The 19,481-nt window shown below is 40.6% G+C and overlaps 1 protein-coding gene across 1 annotated transcript in view; it reads left to right on the top strand.

The window, feature by feature from the left end:
• Positions 1-19,085, top strand: part of pcdh11 (protocadherin 11) — a 116,053-nt gene extending 96,968 nt beyond the window's left edge. Inside the window, exon 6 of the mRNA XM_070913923.1 lies at positions 18,628-19,085. Within this exon, the coding sequence (XP_070770024.1) occupies positions 18,628-19,085 (458 nt within the window). The remainder of the gene's footprint in view (positions 1-18,627) is intronic.
• The last annotated feature ends 396 nt before the right edge of the window (positions 19,086-19,481 follow it).

The following is a 19,481-nucleotide window of genomic DNA, read 5'->3' as shown; positions in this document are numbered from 1 at the left end:
TAATCTTCATCACTGAAATGACTGCACTATAAATCGTGAAACTTTTCTTTTTACAAGGAAACATAATGTACTGTACAAGATCCAGCATTTTCCAGACAGATCAGATTATTATATTGTGTGTGAACCCCACTGCCCACGCCCAAATGTGCTCACACAAACGCACACAAAGAGAAGAAATTTGGTCACATTGACTTGGCAACTGGATGTGACCAAGGATTAAGGATGGCTTGCTTGTCAAAACGCAATCTCTGAACACAGTGATGATCCACAAGCAACAAGACATCCGTTCAGGGCCTGAAAATATTCTTTCCCTCCGTGAGCAAGTCTGTGACCAGGGAAGAAGAGCAGAACATGAATGGCTGGACACATTATGAATGAGCAGAGTGAGCGAGTTATACATGGCCACTTGATTCATTTCAATCCTGCTCTGCTCTTGCAAATATATAAATAGTCATTTTGTTTGCACCAACAGAAGTTAAATATTAGGTAAATATTAAGTCATACATGGTAAATACATGTATGACAAAAGTGGAATGACAAGAGACACTTTTCCCTGTGTGTATGTTTCATTACCCACAGACATGAACCTTGTTGGTTACTTCAAATATTTTAGTTTTAAAAATCCTGGCAGGTGTAATATCATGCAAGCGCTTAAGTTTCAAGTGTGAATAAAGCATAAGTAACTCGAGACCTCTGTTTTGAAGAAATTCCACCTCCCATGCACATATCTTTCTGATCAGAGGCATAAATGGCTTTGAGAGCTCAATATTAATGTGCGTAGTTTATTAACTTTTAGCTCAGCTCAAATAGTTTCTCTAAAAACCTTAAGTCAGCATGTGAAATGTTCTTTTTACATTTTGAATTTTCATAAAAACTCAAGTAGAAAGATCTGAATTATTTGTTGTAAACCTTAAAGCGGTAATCTTCCCGATCACCCTGTAACCACAAATACAATTTCGATGGCTAATTATACAGCTAATTACATTTTAGCTGTTGACGTTCTGCAGAGTTCTTTTATTGCTTTTATTATAAAAACATTCTATTTTTACACAATATGTACATGGGTACTAGTGAGTAGGTGGTACGCGCGGCTAAAACATCAACCAGGTGGTGGTTTGAAATTTCTCACCTTTGGAAGGAGCGAAAGTAAGCAGATGGCAGGCCTTTAGGGTCCATAGCACATTGTCGACAACGAATTACAGTCCAGAGGGGAATGGGATGGCTGATAACCTCCATCCCATGGTTCCATCTGCTGAATCCTAAGCAAGGACAGTGCATGCAGACATGCAAACCCAGACACTGACATCTTGCTAGCCTGATGTAGAATCGTACAAAAGGTAAAAGGTGAAGAATTACTAATTGGTTCCAGGATGTCTTATATAGCTTTCTGGAAAATATGTATTTAGTTTTGGTTGTGCAGTACATCATAATGTACTAAATTTAAAATTGGCGGTCATCCTTTTGTTGCAATTTTGTTTTTTTAAAGTTGTTCAATGTTAAGCACTAAATTAAATATTTGTTAAATGAATATTTTGAATAGTATTGCTTTTTCTGAATCACAATAAATGAATAAAAGCTCATAATGAAAGAGTGATGATGATGATGTAACAAACTAAATTAGATGGTCATTCAGAAGGATTCAACCTGGCATTTGTACCTTCAGTACAAAGCAATCTCCCGACTGTTTTCAAGACATCTATTCAAAGCCCGTCTGTATGGCTCTTTGGGGTGATCTAGAAAGAAAAGACTTCGAAATCACAAGCAAAGGCAATTGTCAGGAAATACATGCCAAGCCTGTCTTTTGTCCTGTTGAAACAAAGTGGTTCGTCATGTTCTGTGCATTCACCAGGTTTCAAAATAGGCTTTCATCACAATGGAACTATCTAAATCCTATTGTGGCAGAACAAGGCAATGTTCTCAGAATCACATAGAAAAGGAATAATGTTGTATCTAATTGCAGTTCCTTCTCTATATTCTCCAACTGGGTTTAATCTAGCTCCATTCAGGCCCATGGTAATCACAACATAGTCTGTGCTGCAGAATTACCGCCAAACATAATTCAGGCTGTTATAATTATACACAACAGGCATTGGCAGAAGCCTCCAAAGCCACCAATAAAAACTACATAGATACTGTTGTTCACATTGATGTCTCAGTGTCTGAGGGCTGCAACGGAGAGTGGACATTAGAAAGTTACTTTATCCAACTCTATTGCAATTGCAACCAGTGGTGCAGCCACCCGCTCGCTCTCTGCAAAACCTGCTGCCTCCACAATATTGTTTAGCCTATTTGTATGTGACGGGAGGTCCCCTCTCCTGCCACGCTTCTATGAGGAAGCGGGTACAGTAAGAAATCAAAGCCTCTGCTGAAACAACAGCTGTTTCTACTTATGTAATGGCTGCAGGATGACATATCCTTCATATCCTGGCTCGTTGAAGCTGTCACAAATCATTAATCTGGGGCCTGTCTGTGGGGCCACACTGTCAAGTTGTTTTTGGACATCTGTGGCAAGCCAGAAGCAGGACACATCAGTTAAGCGGGCGCCTCACACCTTCGCAATCTTACAAGATAGTCTTAAAATAATGTGACCTCACCTGCAGCTCATACTATGTCATATTGTTAATTAAATGTCATTGAACTTCTTTTCTAGTGTGAGGCTGATGAATGCAAAAACCTGGCCCATGCTCCTCAGTGCGCTGTACTTTCCTTTTGTGGGCCCTGTTGAAGGAGGGCCACAAGAGGGGGAAAAAAATCCACATTCTGTCAAGTGAGCACTAAAGAAAGCCATTACACATTTCTTGATGGTGGGGTTTATGTATGTCTGTTATCCCCCCTTGTGCAATGCTACACATGTTGTAGGGTGGATGTATTGCTGGTAACACACTGCAACAGAGAGCCCTGCAGAGGTACCTCAGACCAAATAGCACATCAAGGGGCTTAGCTGCAGCATTAGTGAGGTCTTAAGTAACTTTTCAATACAGCAAGGCAGTGAAAAGAGACACTGAGGGAGACTTCATGCCCTCTACTGGTGGATACAAGCAAAGAATTCAGGAGAGTTTGGTTGAGACTTCTTTGTGTGCTCACTTGGCATAATGTGATAATGTTACTGTTTTAATACGACACAGATATTACATGTAAAGGCACATAGTAAAAGCTAATGAGTACTGCATATTGCATGTGCACATCAACAACCTTCAGAGCGTTTTGTTTAATTTTGCAATATGTTTCAAGTTAAAACATATAACATATAACTGTATTCACAGGGGTGATTACAGGTGAAAATGTGTTATGGGTTAAGTCGATTTAATAACTGCTAAATTGAATTGTAATAGGCATTTTGAATGGAACGTGGAGATGGAGGCACAGTGTACAGGACATAAAGAAAGTGAGATTTTTTTGTTTTATTTTTTTATTTTTTGATCTGCTTGCTGCTGATATTTTGCAAATTAGAACAAATGAATTATAAAAGCATTGAGCCGTTGAAGTGAGATGTACAGTTTGGCCCAGCTCATAATTGCTTTTTCAGAGACTAGCCTTGGAAGTAATTAGAGGTCGGAGTAAAAACACTAACCATTCAGATAATCAGCCTGCCATTAACACCTTGGGGGCTGTATTCCGTTATCAGCTTGACCCTACTTGGAAAATACACTCTCCGCGCAGACTTTACTCCAACAAAGTGTTAGCGGATTGATTAGTGCAAAGGTCATCATGTAATGCTCCCAGCATATTTGTGGCCCAGGAAGTTATTGACTAAACAAAATGGATGGCGTCATACTTTTCAGCGAGACTGTTGTTTCTCAGCTCCATGTCGAGCCGAGTAAACTAATTAGGCAGTCTCTTTTTTTTTCCTGAGACAAAATCTCCTTTTATTGCCTGACCTTTCGTGGTGACCATTGACAAACTTGTGATTGAGTGTGAATTTCATTATGGAGAGAAACTCATCTTTATTGATCAAATTAAGAGGCAGGTTGCGGGAGGGGGAGAAAAGGCTGACAGGTGTATTCTGGTGAATATAATCACAATCATCCAAACCAAACCACCATTTCAACTCGGCGACCTCTCATTTCTTAACGTTTTGTTCTGAATTAGCTTCTTTGGATAGGTCTGACTGGATGGAGTACATGATAATGTCGAGACTGAAAACTGTCTTAAGGACTACATTCAAACCATACAAAGCCTGTCAAAAATGTTCCGGCCCTTGTTGATTAATGTCTTGCATAGATTTTAAATAAGAAGGTGAGGAGGAAACATTTCAGTCTTATCGGACACACTTTTTGGTTGTTGCTTCACATATGGTCGATGTTCATCTGGCAACAGGTATAAGGTGCAAATAACTGTGAATAATATATGCCTGCTTTCACATGCCAGTGCCTTGACAGCTTTAAAGAAAAACAATACTTTGCTTTCAGCGGGAAGTCATGCCGTTTTATTTATGGTTAATTTAATTTATTTACAGTATTTCAGCTTCAATAATTGATGCACCATCCATGGATCATTCTTTTCACTAGGAGGGAAGACAGCATCCTATTTAATTTTGTTATTTTCCCATTAAAACCTGAGAAAACATCAAAGGCAGAATGATTTAATTAACAATGTGGAGAGTCTGTGTACAGCCGTCTGCATTTTGCAAATTACTCTTTGCCGAGAATAAGAGACTTATCAGGTCCATACAGACATCGCTGCACACCTCAAAAGAAGTTGTGTTGACACAAGGAAGGGGAAAATACATGTCTCCCCCAGACAGAATTATCCACTTCACAGGTATTTTCAGTTTACAGTTTCCAGGTTGGAAAATTAATACCCTTTCTTCTTCTGCCAGTAGAGTTTACAGTTCTTTGTTGCGCGCTCTGTGAAGTGCGGACCGGACGAGGAGTTAAGTGTCGTATATGGAATATCATTGTGATTTGTTCCTTATAGCATTTCAGTTCTTGATAATTGTTTTTGACTGGAAAGTGTTTCTAGGAAGCTGTTTCTTAATGATTATTCCCCCCTTTGCGACTTGGTTTTGGAAGCTTTCAGTCTGTTTATCACTACTCGTGGCTAAGATGTACAATATAGCCCAGCAAACCGTTCGAAGTGCTGTTGAAGTGATGTTTAATAGTGAAAATGAATAATATTTCAGATGAAAATGGAAAGAAATACCAGCTGGGGCATGTTAACCACTTAAAATGGTAATTGTCCCACCTTGCTCTTTAAAGACCTATATGAATCAAAGAGCAATTGAAATGAAGGGGATGGGTAGCCAGACACATTCCTCATAGTCTCTGAGCACTGAACACATTGTTGAGATTGTTTCAGCAGTGCAGATAGTTTGTTTAAAGGTCTCTCATACAATATTAGTAGCGCGCAGTAGAGTTTTTTCCCCAACACCTCAATGTTGTCTTAAGGTTAGGTATGATGTCTGATTATATTTCCATAATGAATTATGAATAGAAATGACTGGGGTCACATGCTTGCAAATTAGAAAATTAGTTTATTCTGCTCGTCAAAGAGATGGATGGTTAACACCCAGCCTTCCTTAAGTCTGACTTTGATGTGTTGACTCCCTAAGAGCCACTGTAAATAAGAGTGGATGTGTGGGTGAGGAGTGGAAGAGAGGTAATGAAAGAAATGTTACAAAACGCTGTAGGGAAGCATCGCCGGATGATGTCCAACATAAACTCTGTTTTTTAGACTGTATCCTCGAATGCCTTGTTTTGGTGTATGGACAACCTGCAGAGGAAGTCGCCTGATCCAACGCATGCTTTAACAATAAAGCAGAACGCCTGAATTTTCCTCTCAAGATGAGAATAAAATCTAGAAAAATAAACAGATAAACAGCAATAGGAGTGTGTGTAAGAGAGAGAATAATGAGAGATGAGGCAGACAGAGAGAGTGGAGGTGAAGACAGAAGGAGAGGGAGAGAAAATTATTTTCTTTTCTTTCTAGGGGTGACACTTCCAGCCAATTCAATATCATACCTATGTTTTGTTGCAGTGTTCCTCCTCCCGCTTGACATTTCTGGGTTAGAAAGTGCCTATTACAGCTCACCATTGCCATGTTTCACATAAATTCGCATTACAGATATTTCCACGGAAAATGATCTTTTTTGCTGTCGTGGACTGATCTTGCTCTCTTATTCCAGTCATGAGCGAGCCAACACAGGTGAGGGGAAGGAGGAGAAAGGCAGAATATTGTGGTGATAGAAATGTCACATTTGATAGAATCACTTTAATTACATGCGCGAACTAAATTGTTCTTCAATGCATGTACATTGTGTTGGCTAATGCCACGCTTTGAATGACACATTATTTCATGGGACAATGAAGAGAACGCATCTGGTGCTTTATAATTTATTTTAATAATAATTTTAATTATAGCTTGAATCAATCACAGACGACCTTTCGTAACTTTCGATCAGCAACCAGTTTCTTGGAAAGAGAAACAATAAAGCCATCAAAGCATGGTGACAGAGGCTTTAAAGCTAGTTCAGAACAATGTTAATCAAAACAACACTTTTGCTACTACTATTTCTTCTACAACAACTACTACTACAACTAATAATAACATTAATAATAATAATTTTAAATGCAGACCTAGCTTGCTTATTTCCCCTCCTGATTTTAGCTTGCACCCTGACTGTTTATTGCAGATGATGCTGAGGAGTGTAGAGGGGGGTTGGGTGAATGTCATCAATCAGCATTAACCATCAGCTCTGAGCTATTGACTGATGATTCACCACGGCAGAATCTCCTCTGACTCTAAAATGAAAGGCAGCAGCAGCAGCAGCAGCAGCGGCAACGTGAGGCAGAGACACTCGGTTGATTGGCACCTCATTGAGTCTGGCAGGGGAGCCTTTGATTGCACTCGCTGTCAATATCACGTAATTGTTTTTCTTACATACATGGTGCCCTCTGTTTTTTTGTTTTTTTGCAGCAGCTATTCCGTTTGCCTGTGTGGCACTCTGCAGCTACTTTGAGGAAGTTTTTTTTTTTTTTTTTGCAGAACTTATGATCACTATGATCCATTATTATGAAGTACACACATTTGCTGCACCTACAGTGACCATTTTATGGCTACATTTACCCTCTTGTTGATACTGAGAGCAAGAAATAGTGTTCGTAAACTACCATCACCCAATATGTCATCGTAACATCAGTGCATTAAGATTCACAACCCACACTAGACAGCTAGATTAGCTGCATATGGCTGTAAATCTGTCCTTCACAGCTACCCGAGGGTGTATCTGAGTAGCTAGTTATGCCTTGAAGCTTTAATTGGACCGCTTTCAATTATCACATTAAGTGTGTTACTGGAATACATATACTGAGCGCACTTCTGCCATCACAAGGATGAACTCAGCATGTATTCTCTCAAGTTAGACTAAAATTGAGTTTAAATTTCTTCTTAAATGGCACCCATAACTGCCAGAGGAAGTGTTCAGGGCTGAGAGAGCAACCCTGCTCCCTGCCACAAGGTCAGTGGAGAAGACGAGATTTAATTGAAATTGAAACTGTCTACCTGATAGTTTGAAATAATTAGCAACATCAGAGCAGGAAGAGGAAGAGTCGGGGATGACGAAAAAATAAAGAGAACATGAGCCCTAGATAAAAATGGCAGACTGGTGGCAAGTCATCAATTCGGGTGAATTGAATGTCACTGTGATTGACTGGACTTGACTCTGGATGTCACACGTGAAACTCAAACAAGTGAAGCAAACAAGACATTTGATAGTGAAACTTTCCCAGAAGTTTAGAGAGGTGACCAGCCAATTTTTATTTTCTCAGATAAGGCAAGTGTATCGTGGGAGCTTTGACCCATGGTCTCACGCAATGGCCGCTAAATGTTCAGGGAAACTGAGCCTCTTGTCTCTGGCAAATACACTATTATAGATGCATGGCTCTATCACCTACCCTGTACGACTAGCTTTCTCCTCCCACCCGTAAAACAAACTCTGCCACCCCTCATCTCTGAAAGACTTCAGAAGTCACTTCTGCCGGGCCCAACATTTCCGCACCAGTTAATAAAGGGGAAATGAATTGTATCAGTGTTGCTGTCTTTGCTCATGGTGAATAGGAAATTATCATAGAGATGGGTATTGGTGCCTTCACACACTGAATTACATAGAAAGCGAGCCTGTTTCTCTCACTGTCACATATTCACACACACACACACAGTAGCTTGAAATAAACTGCAGGGTGAAATTGGCTATAGTGATGTCATCGTAGCAGCGGTGGTGGTGGTGGTGGTGATGAGACAGAAAGCCCTGGCAATTTTCTCCCGCAGTTCTACAAACACCCGGACATGTTAGTGACATTTATGGCTTTTTTTTCTTGCAAACTTCCTTTCTCTCCATGCCATCCCCAGGCTCTGCTAAGACTTGTCAACATTAGAGTCGATACTAGATGCCAGGCAGAGGAAATGTGACATACCCTTGCCTCTTTGTGGGTGTTTGTCGTGTTAGAGGAGGACGAAACAACTGACACAAAGAGGATGGCACCCCGGGACAAACAATATATACAAGTGTCTTCGGGGCCTGACAGGCACACAGAATCAAAGATGTGGGGTGTTAATATCTGATAGTTAGCGCTCGAGGCTAAACAGCATGAAAGGCATCGAGGTCAATGGGTTGCCAGCAGTCTCCAGAGCAAAGTAGTTGCGTGGCTATTTTCACCATCTCCTCCTCTGTGGACTGTTGCAACCACTGGAGCATACTCTTCATCATCACAGGCGGAACACAATCAGCGGACCTACTTTCTGCTTTTGCCCTTTTATTTTATTATAATTCTCTCTTTTTTTTCTATTCAGATTTTTTAAAAGGCAAAGAGGAGCTGTTAGACTTGCCTCCCAAGAAATGAAAGCAGTGCTGAAGACACCCAAGGAGTTATTCAAGCCCAAATAGTGTGATTGCCTTGTGATGAAAAGTGCCACAAAATATATTCACACCAAATCTAAAACAGTGACAGTGAACTGAGACAAATATATAATTAACAGGAATCAAACAAATTATTTTTAGGAAGTAGGTATGGGTAATTATTCAGTATAAAGGATGTATGCAATTTCTAATTATGTAAGTATAACCAAACTAAATACAAAAGAAATTCCTCATTACATTCAGTTATAATTGCATTAGTACTTAATTTTGATAATTGAAAAATGCTTTAGTCGTAGTATTTCATAACCTCACCTCACATCTTTATTATGTGCTACAGTTAATCTGTGTCAATAGTGCTGTGTGATACCGGTAATACTGGCTGTAATGTCAATTAATTGTGTTTATGTAAGGGTAACACTTTTTTATGATGAGACAGCCTTCTGTTTATTTGGTCTTAGAGTGAAACTGTAATGAATGGTTTGGTTCACTTCGAGCGCTGATACAAACAGCAGCAACATGAGGCATTTTTCTACCGTGGAGAGACAGATATCAAAGTGTTTTAGGAATCAAAAATGTCTATCAATTCCTGCTGATTTGTTTTCTTCACAGATTTTGAAACATGTTCCTGTTTTTGTTGCATTATTTATGAGCTAAACTTTACACCTTTTTTTGCTTATGTTTCAGAAAAGCCATTTTACACACTCTCTCGTACTTTCTCTGCCCTCGTGTGTCTATCTGTATCCGTCGCTCTCAATGTTGTGAATGCTAGTTGACAATGCCTGCACTCAAAACACCCCAAATAAAGTGCGCATAGTGACAGAAACATTAACACAAGCCACTGAGTACCTCTGTGATTTTAGTGAGAGCATATCTGTCAGCAGGGCCTGGAGGAGTAAAAGGCATATATCTGAACTTTCAACAGCTGCTGTTTGGGTGGAGGATTGTGACAGTCAACATCAAAACAGTAAAAGTAAAGCTGTGATTTATTGAATGTGCCGCTTGTGTCGGCTTTCATGTTTGCCCGTGATATATTATATGACTTTTCTTCTGCTTTCAAGAACATGGCGATGCGGATGAATTAAACATGTTAAGCAGGAACAGGTCTTTCTCTGAAAGCCTTACCCTTTTCATGATAACCCCTTTTTAGACATTCAGTGGACTTATCACAGCGTATAAATAGGACAGAATTCATTATTCAGGGGAGGTTTCAGTGAAAAATTAATAGTTGTCCCCGGAGGAGGGTCTGTGGCGCTCCGGAAAAGGAAAACCTTTAAAGCGTACATGCACAGGGGGATCTGGAGAGAGTCTGCCCCTCATACTAAAACCTTAACCATGCTACACTACACACTGATATTGCAAATATAAGTTTGCTCAGCACTAATGACTGTGACTAATACTGTATACAGTCTGCGTTCATGCCTAAGCTATCCTCAAAATATTTTGAAGATGGAGAAAGAAAAGGAAACAGAAAAAGGGAAAGCAGGAGTGTCTGCTCCTGACATTGACACCTCATATAGATTACACATTTTCCGCATTGCCTAGTAGGACAAAACCCCGGGACTTGAGCTGCTGACATCTGACGAGAGACTCCTTTTTTGCGACTGCACTGAATGATTTCACTTAGAAATACCTCACTGTACAATAAACACACACCCTAGCAAAACACACTAAAGAAACTGTACGGCGGCCTCTCAGCTCATATAAGAGATTACAATTTTCAGCATGCCCAGATCACTCATGCACTGAAACCACGCCGCCGCTGGTGCTGAGTGGTTTTCAGCCTGCCAGTTATCCGCTGAAAGATGGGCTTCACGATGCCTTTGTATCCACTTCCTATCTGCCTGGCCATGGAGGCAATAACAGTAATGTATGGCTAAGGGAAAACAGAGCTAATCATCAATGACTGCAAGATATATAGCATATGCAGTGGCACCTTGTTTATTACCCTCTCCTCTCCTCCTGCTGAATCCATCGGCTGCACAGACAGGCTGCCAGATCTGAGAGCTTCTTCAATGTTAATTTGATTCATTCTTGTTTTCCATAATAATTGGGGGCAATGGGTCAGTGTGATGAATTTGCTTGTTACATGACACAGGATGTAGCACAGTGGTGGCTGCTGTACAGTTTGTCTCTCCGGTCTCTCCTCCATCATGTGAAGCAGAGGCCTCATTTTTATTAGCTTATTAGATTTTTCTCTGAAAACATCCAGTTGTTGTAACTGGCTTCTAAAGCAACAGGTTTAATTCTTTGAGGACCCGCTTACGCCTCGAAACAGCTTTTAATTTGATTCTAAAAGGAAAGCTAAGAGTGTTATAAGTGACATTTACATTTTTAGATCAAAGTCATTACCAAAAAATCATGATTGTTTAGATAGTATTCCTGCTGGCACAATCCAATCTCCTTGCAAATATCAGACAGCTTTGTCAGGTCCCACTTAATCAGCCTATTTTCCTTTCTTTCTTAATCCTTCAAAAATATTTTCACTTCCTTTTCATTCCGCACTCTTTATTTTCATTTCCCAGACCTCGCATTATCTACACAGTATGGAAATTTCCAGACATTCATCCATGTGCAATGAATTTTAAGGTGGATTCACACTTTTTTAATCTTATAAATATGCATTTATGTATTGCTTCCTTGTCGGTGACAGCACACCTACAGTATATCCACAGTACCGTCCAGCGTTTGCACAAGTACAGACTCACAAAAGAAGAGAATGAACGGCTGCCCTTGTATGAGATTTTAAACTGAGAGCACTAGCGTATGTGTATGTGTGTGTGTGTGTGTGTGTGTGTGTGTGTGCATCTACATGAGCATGTGTTGTGTTTCTACCCCCCATAGAAACACTGTGCCTCCTCCTCTGTGTGTCATTGTGGTGATGAGCGCTGATTGCAGACTGTTATGGTGTTGCACCTCTCATCTATCTGGCCCATGCTGGGTATTTGGCCAGGCCTGATTGTGTTGATGGTGACACCGGCATCTTGTCCTCGGGAGGGGAGGCCCAATAGTAGTCCAGATATAATGAAGGAGATGTAATCAACCAATGTCACACACAAAAAGTCAAGTGTCAAGAAGAAAGCTGTGTCTGTGTTCTACCTTCCCAACTGTGTTCTCTGTTGATGGAAATCACACATTTGGGGTTGTTGATGTCGAGGCTTGCTTTTTTGTAAACATTTTATGCTGAGGCGATATGAGAATTTGAGGTGTTTCCTCTCCCTTTGAGTGCAATGGTGACTTCGAGATGAAGGAATTTACATTAAATTAAGTCTGTACATTGTGTTGGTGTTGTATATTCAGTGGAGGAATGGGTGATTCAACCTACAACATACTTTTAATCAATGGTAACAAAAAGAAAGAAGCAAGTGCTTGGCACTGGGTTGTTCGAGATATCCTTTCTCTCTTTGTGCACTTTGTCCTCTGTCTGTGCTTTGTCATTTGTTTTGGTGTTCTAATCTCAGCCAAGTCAATAATATTCTTTGTTGTCTGAAATTGTGTGTCGGGAACAAAAAGGCCTCCTCCTTTTGTTGAAAGTACCTGTCTGTGACTTTTCACTCTCTTTCAGACTCCCAGATAAAGTAATCATTAGATGTTGTTTTCTGCCTGCAATTACTTTCAGTTACAATGGGTCAAACACTAGGAAAGCAAAAGGGGTCGAGAGTAGACAAGGCTAGATGGATTACTGGCGAGGAACTGTATAGGTCCCACAAGTGCTGATAAATACATATGTGGCTCAGAGACTCACCACGTTCAGCGTCGTCTCAGTAAATGCATCAAAAGTAATTAGTCTAGAGTATATATGAACAACCTTGCTCCCCTCTTATCTGCGTCACATTGTCTCCTTTAAAAGAGGCCATTCATTGCATGTGGCACTATTTGTTTTAAAAAGTAAAAAGAAAAAGACGAGCGATGGCCTTGCCATTCCTTATATCTCACTTTGTATCGCTGCGACACAGAATTGCTCTGAAATGTATGTTTCAGTGGAAAAATCCACTACGCCATTATCGTAGGTAACTCATTACCAGTCACTGGCATGCAATTCTTAGACCATGTGATCGCTGATGGGAATGGCCATTAGAAGACGACGGGCTGTATAGAGATATTTCTTACATATATTTTTTCATTCCACATTCTATAATAAAACCTTGTTAATAAAATTCTACCATAGCTGTCTACCCCGGCACGGTCCTGATAGATCTTAATACATGTCAGGCTACTACATGGCACCACTGACCTCTACGGCACAGTTGATCTCTGCCTTCCAAAGAGCACGCCAACTTTTATTGCTACAATGGAATATTTACTCCCTCCTCCACGCCCTTGTCAGCAGTGACAATGACAGCTCTTATTGCCTTTGCCAGGGATTATACTGTACCTCCTCCTGATAAAAGTAAAGAAAACCAAATAGCATTTGAGTCTGACGTGCCGAGAAAAGTAAATTTTCAGACCCATTGCCATAGAGACAGGCTTTTTCCAGAGAAGTCACAGACCTTGTATCTGAGCCTGCATATTCTTATTCTTATTATTTCATTGTTAAAGTAATGTGTACGCAGGACTTGCAAGTGTGGCATGTAGTTTTCATTCCTTCAGAAACCAGACTTTCACAAGCTCTGCGATAGAACATGAACTTAAACATCATCAAGGCCATGAATCAGTCATAAGTGTGCATCTTAAATATGAGCCCAGAGAAAGCAGGAAGGATGGAGAAATGCATCAAGCATTTAAGTGTATTTGTAATTCTGTGAAAGTGAGACATTAGTCTCTCCTTCAAATGATGATTGCCAGAGAAGTAATGGCATCTCTCTTTTCAGTGTAACACCAAGGGGTTTTAATAGCGCTATTATTATTAATGACCATCCATTTGCTTATCCAGATTGTACGTTTGGAGAGGGTATAAGGCCGAGTGAAGTGATAAAGTCTTGGTAATTACAAACCCAATTATTTCTACTGAGATTCTATTTGTTTGAAAGAATTTTCCATATTCTCGTGTTTCTCTCTTTTGGTCTCCCTCCAGACACGAGACACGTGCTCGTGTACCCTCTTTTCCTCTCACTCTTGGTCTCATCTCATCTCCCTTTCACACAAGAACACATAATATGATAATGATAATATTTTTGCACTTGTGATACTTGTAGTACTCCAGGTTGGTTCTATTACTCTTGACAAAAGACAAGTTCTCCATTTTAAAAAATCTCATACAGCTGAATATAAGCCTCTTTGCATTTTCCTTTTATTTTCTGGCACCATTAAACCCGTTGATTCCAAATTAATTGACATCGAGAGGGGAAGAGCTGTAGGTGATAATGCTTTGGGTGGTGAAAGTTTTATTTTCTTGGCATAGTTACATTTTGGAGTATGTATGAACTTTTGCACTTTTGTGAAAAACAACTTTTGAGCTTTATAAGCCTTTGCAGTGAATGTTTGAAGAAAACAACTATGTTGCATAGTGACAGCTAGTGTTTCACAACCTCAGACAGTAAAAAGAAGAAAAAAAGAGAAACCTTCAGTCTAATAGATCCCTGTGTAAAAAGAAAAGATTACAACAGTGGGGACCACACTGCAGTCATGGGCTGGACGTGGACCCTTTTAGATCGCAATAAAGCATACATGTGACACATAAAACAAACAAATATAATTTAAACGTGGCCGTGACCATACATGCTTACATGGAGCCAGTCTGTAGGATGTGATAAACCTTTAATTTGATACATGAGTTGGATGCGTATAAGTTTCAGGCTATAAAATCGAAAAGACTGCACCAATTAACACTGTAGGATGAGTCAGGGTGCCTAGTCCACCTTCCTGATGGCTGTTTGAGGAACTTAATGTCCTAGATGCATGCAATTATCCTTTTAATTAGCAATAATGAGTTTGTGCACGCTGAAATAATAAGTTGAATCGTGATATGTGTGCAGACCTTAATGTGAAGCTCATCAAGATGTAACTAGTTCTGTCAGTAAATATCATCAACTGTCATGTTAAATATCTCATACTATTGTAGTGAAAAGCCCAGATCAGCACGGCTAATATGCATCCTGGCTTTGTGCGTGCCTTTCTGCCTGTCAGAACATTAGTGGATTTCATGGCCATCAGAGAAGAAAACAAGTGAGATTGAATGCATACCAGAATAACACAAAGGCAAAATATATTACTTAGACACAGAACGTTGACATTCCAGACATTTGGTTGGTAAGGTAGCACTTGAACAACCTCATGGGATTGAGCCTTGCGCTGTTGATCATGCTTAAATCAAATCATTACGACATTACCTTGATGCTGAAATGTAAGCAATTATCTACATATTACAGGCTGTGTAATAACCTCGCCATTAGCATGCAGCAGCATGAGCCTGAAAATTTGAATTACTGCTTATTATTTCAGCATTGCAACCTGTATTAATATCCCAAACAGGAATGGCCATACACACAGCGAATGTAACCAGAATAAACCTACAGTATATTCACCACTGTTTTCTAACACTGTTTAATTGTTAATTGTAGAACAGTTGGTTTTCCGGAATAGTTCAGTATCAACGCTGCACTTAAAAGGACATTATTATCGATGAATCACCTGCACGCCAGCCTCTTGGAATATTATAAAATGTATTTGAACAGGGGCTGGACACAACAAGTTGAATACATGTACAATATAATGCAATCCAACACAATAGACCTGCAATTTTTGAAGGAGGTTTTGTTAAGACTGGAAAGGCTTTTTACTAGGCTCATGTAAGCGCATCTGCGTTAAGGTGAGAAATGTTTATGTGCTGACGTTGCTCATGTTATTTTTTTTCTGCTTACAACCATGCAAACTAAATTCCTAAAATATTTTTTAAAAAGTAACATAAGAGTATAAATGTTTTGTAGGGATACTGAATTGGAGTGGATTACAAGATATTGCAGGCTCGTGTCCAACCCCCCTTATATTTCTAAAGTAAAAGATTTCAAGAACTCACATTATGGAGAAGAATTTGCACCACATTAACCCCACCTTGAGCCCAGTCAAATTTCAAGCTGTAATTTAATAGTAATAAAAAGCAATTTTGAAGAATCCTTTGTGTGCCATGCAGCATTCTCATACCTCTCTCTTACACATGTCCAATGTTTATACAAGCTGTAATGTTTGACCGCATGAATGGAAGGTCAGCAGAAGGTGGACGCAGCGGTGTTCGATCTGTGGCGGGCCAAAGGATGTGTTGATGTTGCAGAACAAGATTGCTGTAGGCTACCCCTGGTATTGACCTTGCATATGACCATAAGACCAACTAAAAACCTGGAACTGTGGCTCTGCGGGGTATCTAGAAATACACAACAAGACCATGGATAATAGATAACCTTATGGCAGAGCAGTCAAATTAGCCTGCAGGCTGTTTTGAATCGGAACATGAATTGAATACCACTTAATTTCTGGAGAGTTTTGGGGGTGATTGCAGGTAAACTTGTATTAGATGTTCAGTCAGCTCTTCAGAGTAACTAAACAGGTATCACAGTTTTGCTTGAACTGCATAGCCACTGCTCAGTGAAGATGAATCATCTCAAATGAGAACAGTAGGTCTGATCCCTGTCGTGCTGTCTATTACACCCAATTGTTTGCCATTATCCCCACTTGTCTGCCATTCAAATTTCCTTGAAGGAAAGTAGAAAAGAATGTTCTCAGCATCAGGGGATCCATGGCGTCAGTGATGTGTGATCCCTCCCGAAAGCTCCACGGGGTACAGTACAGTTGTTTCCCCTGAATACAAAAGACAGCGGCATCACAGGCAGGCTGCGGCATACCTCTAGTTGACGAAAGCAGCCAGAGCTGTCAGCGACATCACTCACGCCGTGCTCCCACCCTCCCAAACCCGCCACCGCCTTTCCGAACTATCCCACTGGAATAGAAAATAGTACAGGCCCATGTCTTTTGGAAAGGCTGGATGTGAAATATTGCATACAGAATCTGGAGGCACTGAAGACTGTTGACACAGAACTGCTGTGAGTTCAAGCTGTGTGAAGTCACAGAGCTGTAGACTACCTTTCATTTGTAAAGTACGCTACGTTAAAGACAGCTTCACCTTTGGATGCACTGATCATTTAAAGTTGAGGAGGATTCAGGGTTGAGGGTTCACTTTTGAACGCGTGTTTTTCTGTTAGGACCAGGGAACATGTATTTGTGAGTCCGGGTGCATGCTTGTGGAAAAAGAAGTTCATGCATTACCTCATTAAAAACGGCAGTACCCCGAAAAAGGCATTACCGACACCAGAAAAACCCTTGGAGAGAGATTGAGTCAGGGCATGGCCGAGACTTGGCTCGGCCCTATTGTGCTAGCTCAGAGAATGAGAAAGCAGCATCCATTTTTGCCTTAATGAAGTTAGTGACCCTCTGAAAGGTGACACATTTACCGCCCAGGGGATTTATACACTCCTGCTCCAAGGCTTCAGTTCAATATGGAGAGGACAGATTTGACTCCACGTGGGCACTCCAAATATATCCTCACAATTTATATCAGGCGATTCATTTTCAGACACTGCTCTCATAATTAAAGTTGTGACGCTGTGCTCTTCAATCTGCGGTGGCACAGAAATACAAAAAAGTGAGTGCATCGAGCCGTTATACAACAATATAGATAGTTTTGGGAGGCCCGACTGGTATCACTAACGTAGAGTAATCAGAATATTCATTTTCATTTTGTAGAATGCCATAAAACAATAAACAAGGTGGCAAGAAGATTTGCAGATGTCTGCGAAATAGAATCACACAGAGCATGCAGAACTTGTGTGCGTGAAGGAAATAGTCGTCCCTGTGTACTGGGGTCTAAGACCGCTTAATTATTTATAGCATTCTTACTTATGCAAATATACTAAATAATTTCTACATGACAGCTTGAAGCTGAAGCCTAGAGGAGTGATGTGATGTTGAATGAGGACCCCTCTTTCCTTTGCATGGCCTCGGAAACATAACACTGCAGGCTCCTGGTTGCCTTGGTGCACACTGTTTTACATTCTAATTATCTGGCTTGACAGGCTTTATTGCTGAGGCTCAATGCTGAGGCCTCATCCCAGACTCATTCCACATGTGATGTCAGTGCCGGGATAATGAGATAAGATAGTTTGAGTGCTTAGCCTTGCCCAGTCGCCTCCTCATTCAGTTTTCTTTTTCTTTTTTTTTTCTTCCTTTCCAAGCTTGCAACCTAAATGCTGCCACAATTAACCATGTCTATTAAATGTACTTGGATATGCTAAAGATGCTCACAGGATCCTGGGATGATGGGATTTTCTCCATATTTGAGTTTTCTTATTTGAGCAGATTTATTTTGGATCCAAAGGGTTTAAGGTGTGCCACATTGACAGTGATTAAAATAAACAATGCTTTGTTAAGATGTTCATTAAATATTTAATACAGTAAAGCCAATCCGAGACACAAACAGCAAGACATTTTTTTCTAACTCTAATTAAGCTACAGGGAATTCCTTGCATATTGTAGGTAAACAGACAGAGTCATGGGAATACCAATGGAAATTAAATGCTCTGCTGGTGTTTTTCTCATTACAAGATGAAATGAAACATTTATCACTGACTTTCATTTTGCTAAAAGGCTGACATTTTGTGGGTCAACCACTGATAAGGCGACAACTTTCTTCTATTTACATTATGATTCATGAGTTCATTCAGCGCCTTTACAGCATCCCGGTAAAATCATCGCATTCCAGCTGCACTCTCTGTATATTCCGACCTGTTGGATTAACTATGTTGTTTTCTTGTTTCTCTCTCCCTCTCTCTTTTTTTTTTTTTTTACAGCCATCGAGGTGAACCTGCAGAAAGCCTTGGCTGAGGCCTCTGAGACCTGTACCCAGGAGTGTCTGATACTGGGCCACTCCGACAGCTGCTGGATGCCCCCAGCCCTGGCCCAGTTCCAAGGTCCTGGCAGCCCCACCTCCAACCCTACCACCAGCGCCATCACCGTTACAATGCCCTCTTTTGGCTTCCAGCAGAGCTTTGCCCGTGGAGCCAAAGCTAACATGGGCAGCATGGGGCTCATGGATGGTCGCCATACCCTGGGCAGGTCTGTGCCCAAAAAAGATGACCTGGACAAAGGGATCAACCGGCCACAGTTCTACAACACCCTGGATAGACACTGCAGTAGTAAGAAGGAGGACCCGGTCAAGGTCATCCCCCTGGCGAGCTTCACCTCCCCCGGGCAGCAGACGCCCACTGGCAGGGGCAGCAGCTCTTTCTTACATGAGCACCAGTTGTAAGAGTAAAAGACAGATCCGCATTGCCCTGACATACATGTGACTCAATTCATAGATGGCTTTTTGTCTGTGACTTTATGATCAGTATGTATGCGTACGTATGGAGGTATGCATAATTTGAATAACTATGACCAGCTCCAGCTCAGTTTTATTAATGAAGACATCTGAGAAAGGATTCGATCATGACGATGTTGTTTAGACATATGCGATCAGTCTGACAGCTAAAGCATTTGGAGGGAAATGTAAGTCTTCACATAGCAGACCCATGTATAATAAATAAAGGTAGTTCTATACCAAAGTAGTTCAATCACAGAAAAAAAAAAAGTTGCTTTCAGTTGTGATGTTTGCTTAGTGATGAGAAAGGACAATGTACGCTTTAAGCTCCTTGGGCCCAGCTTA

This window comes from Enoplosus armatus, chromosome 10 (assembly GCF_043641665.1).
Source record: "Enoplosus armatus isolate fEnoArm2 chromosome 10, fEnoArm2.hap1, whole genome shotgun sequence".
Classification (NCBI taxonomy): Eukaryota; Metazoa; Chordata; class Actinopteri; order Centrarchiformes; family Enoplosidae; genus Enoplosus; species Enoplosus armatus.
The sequence above is the reverse complement of the archived record's forward strand: the minus strand, read 5'-3'. Positions and strand labels throughout refer to the sequence as shown.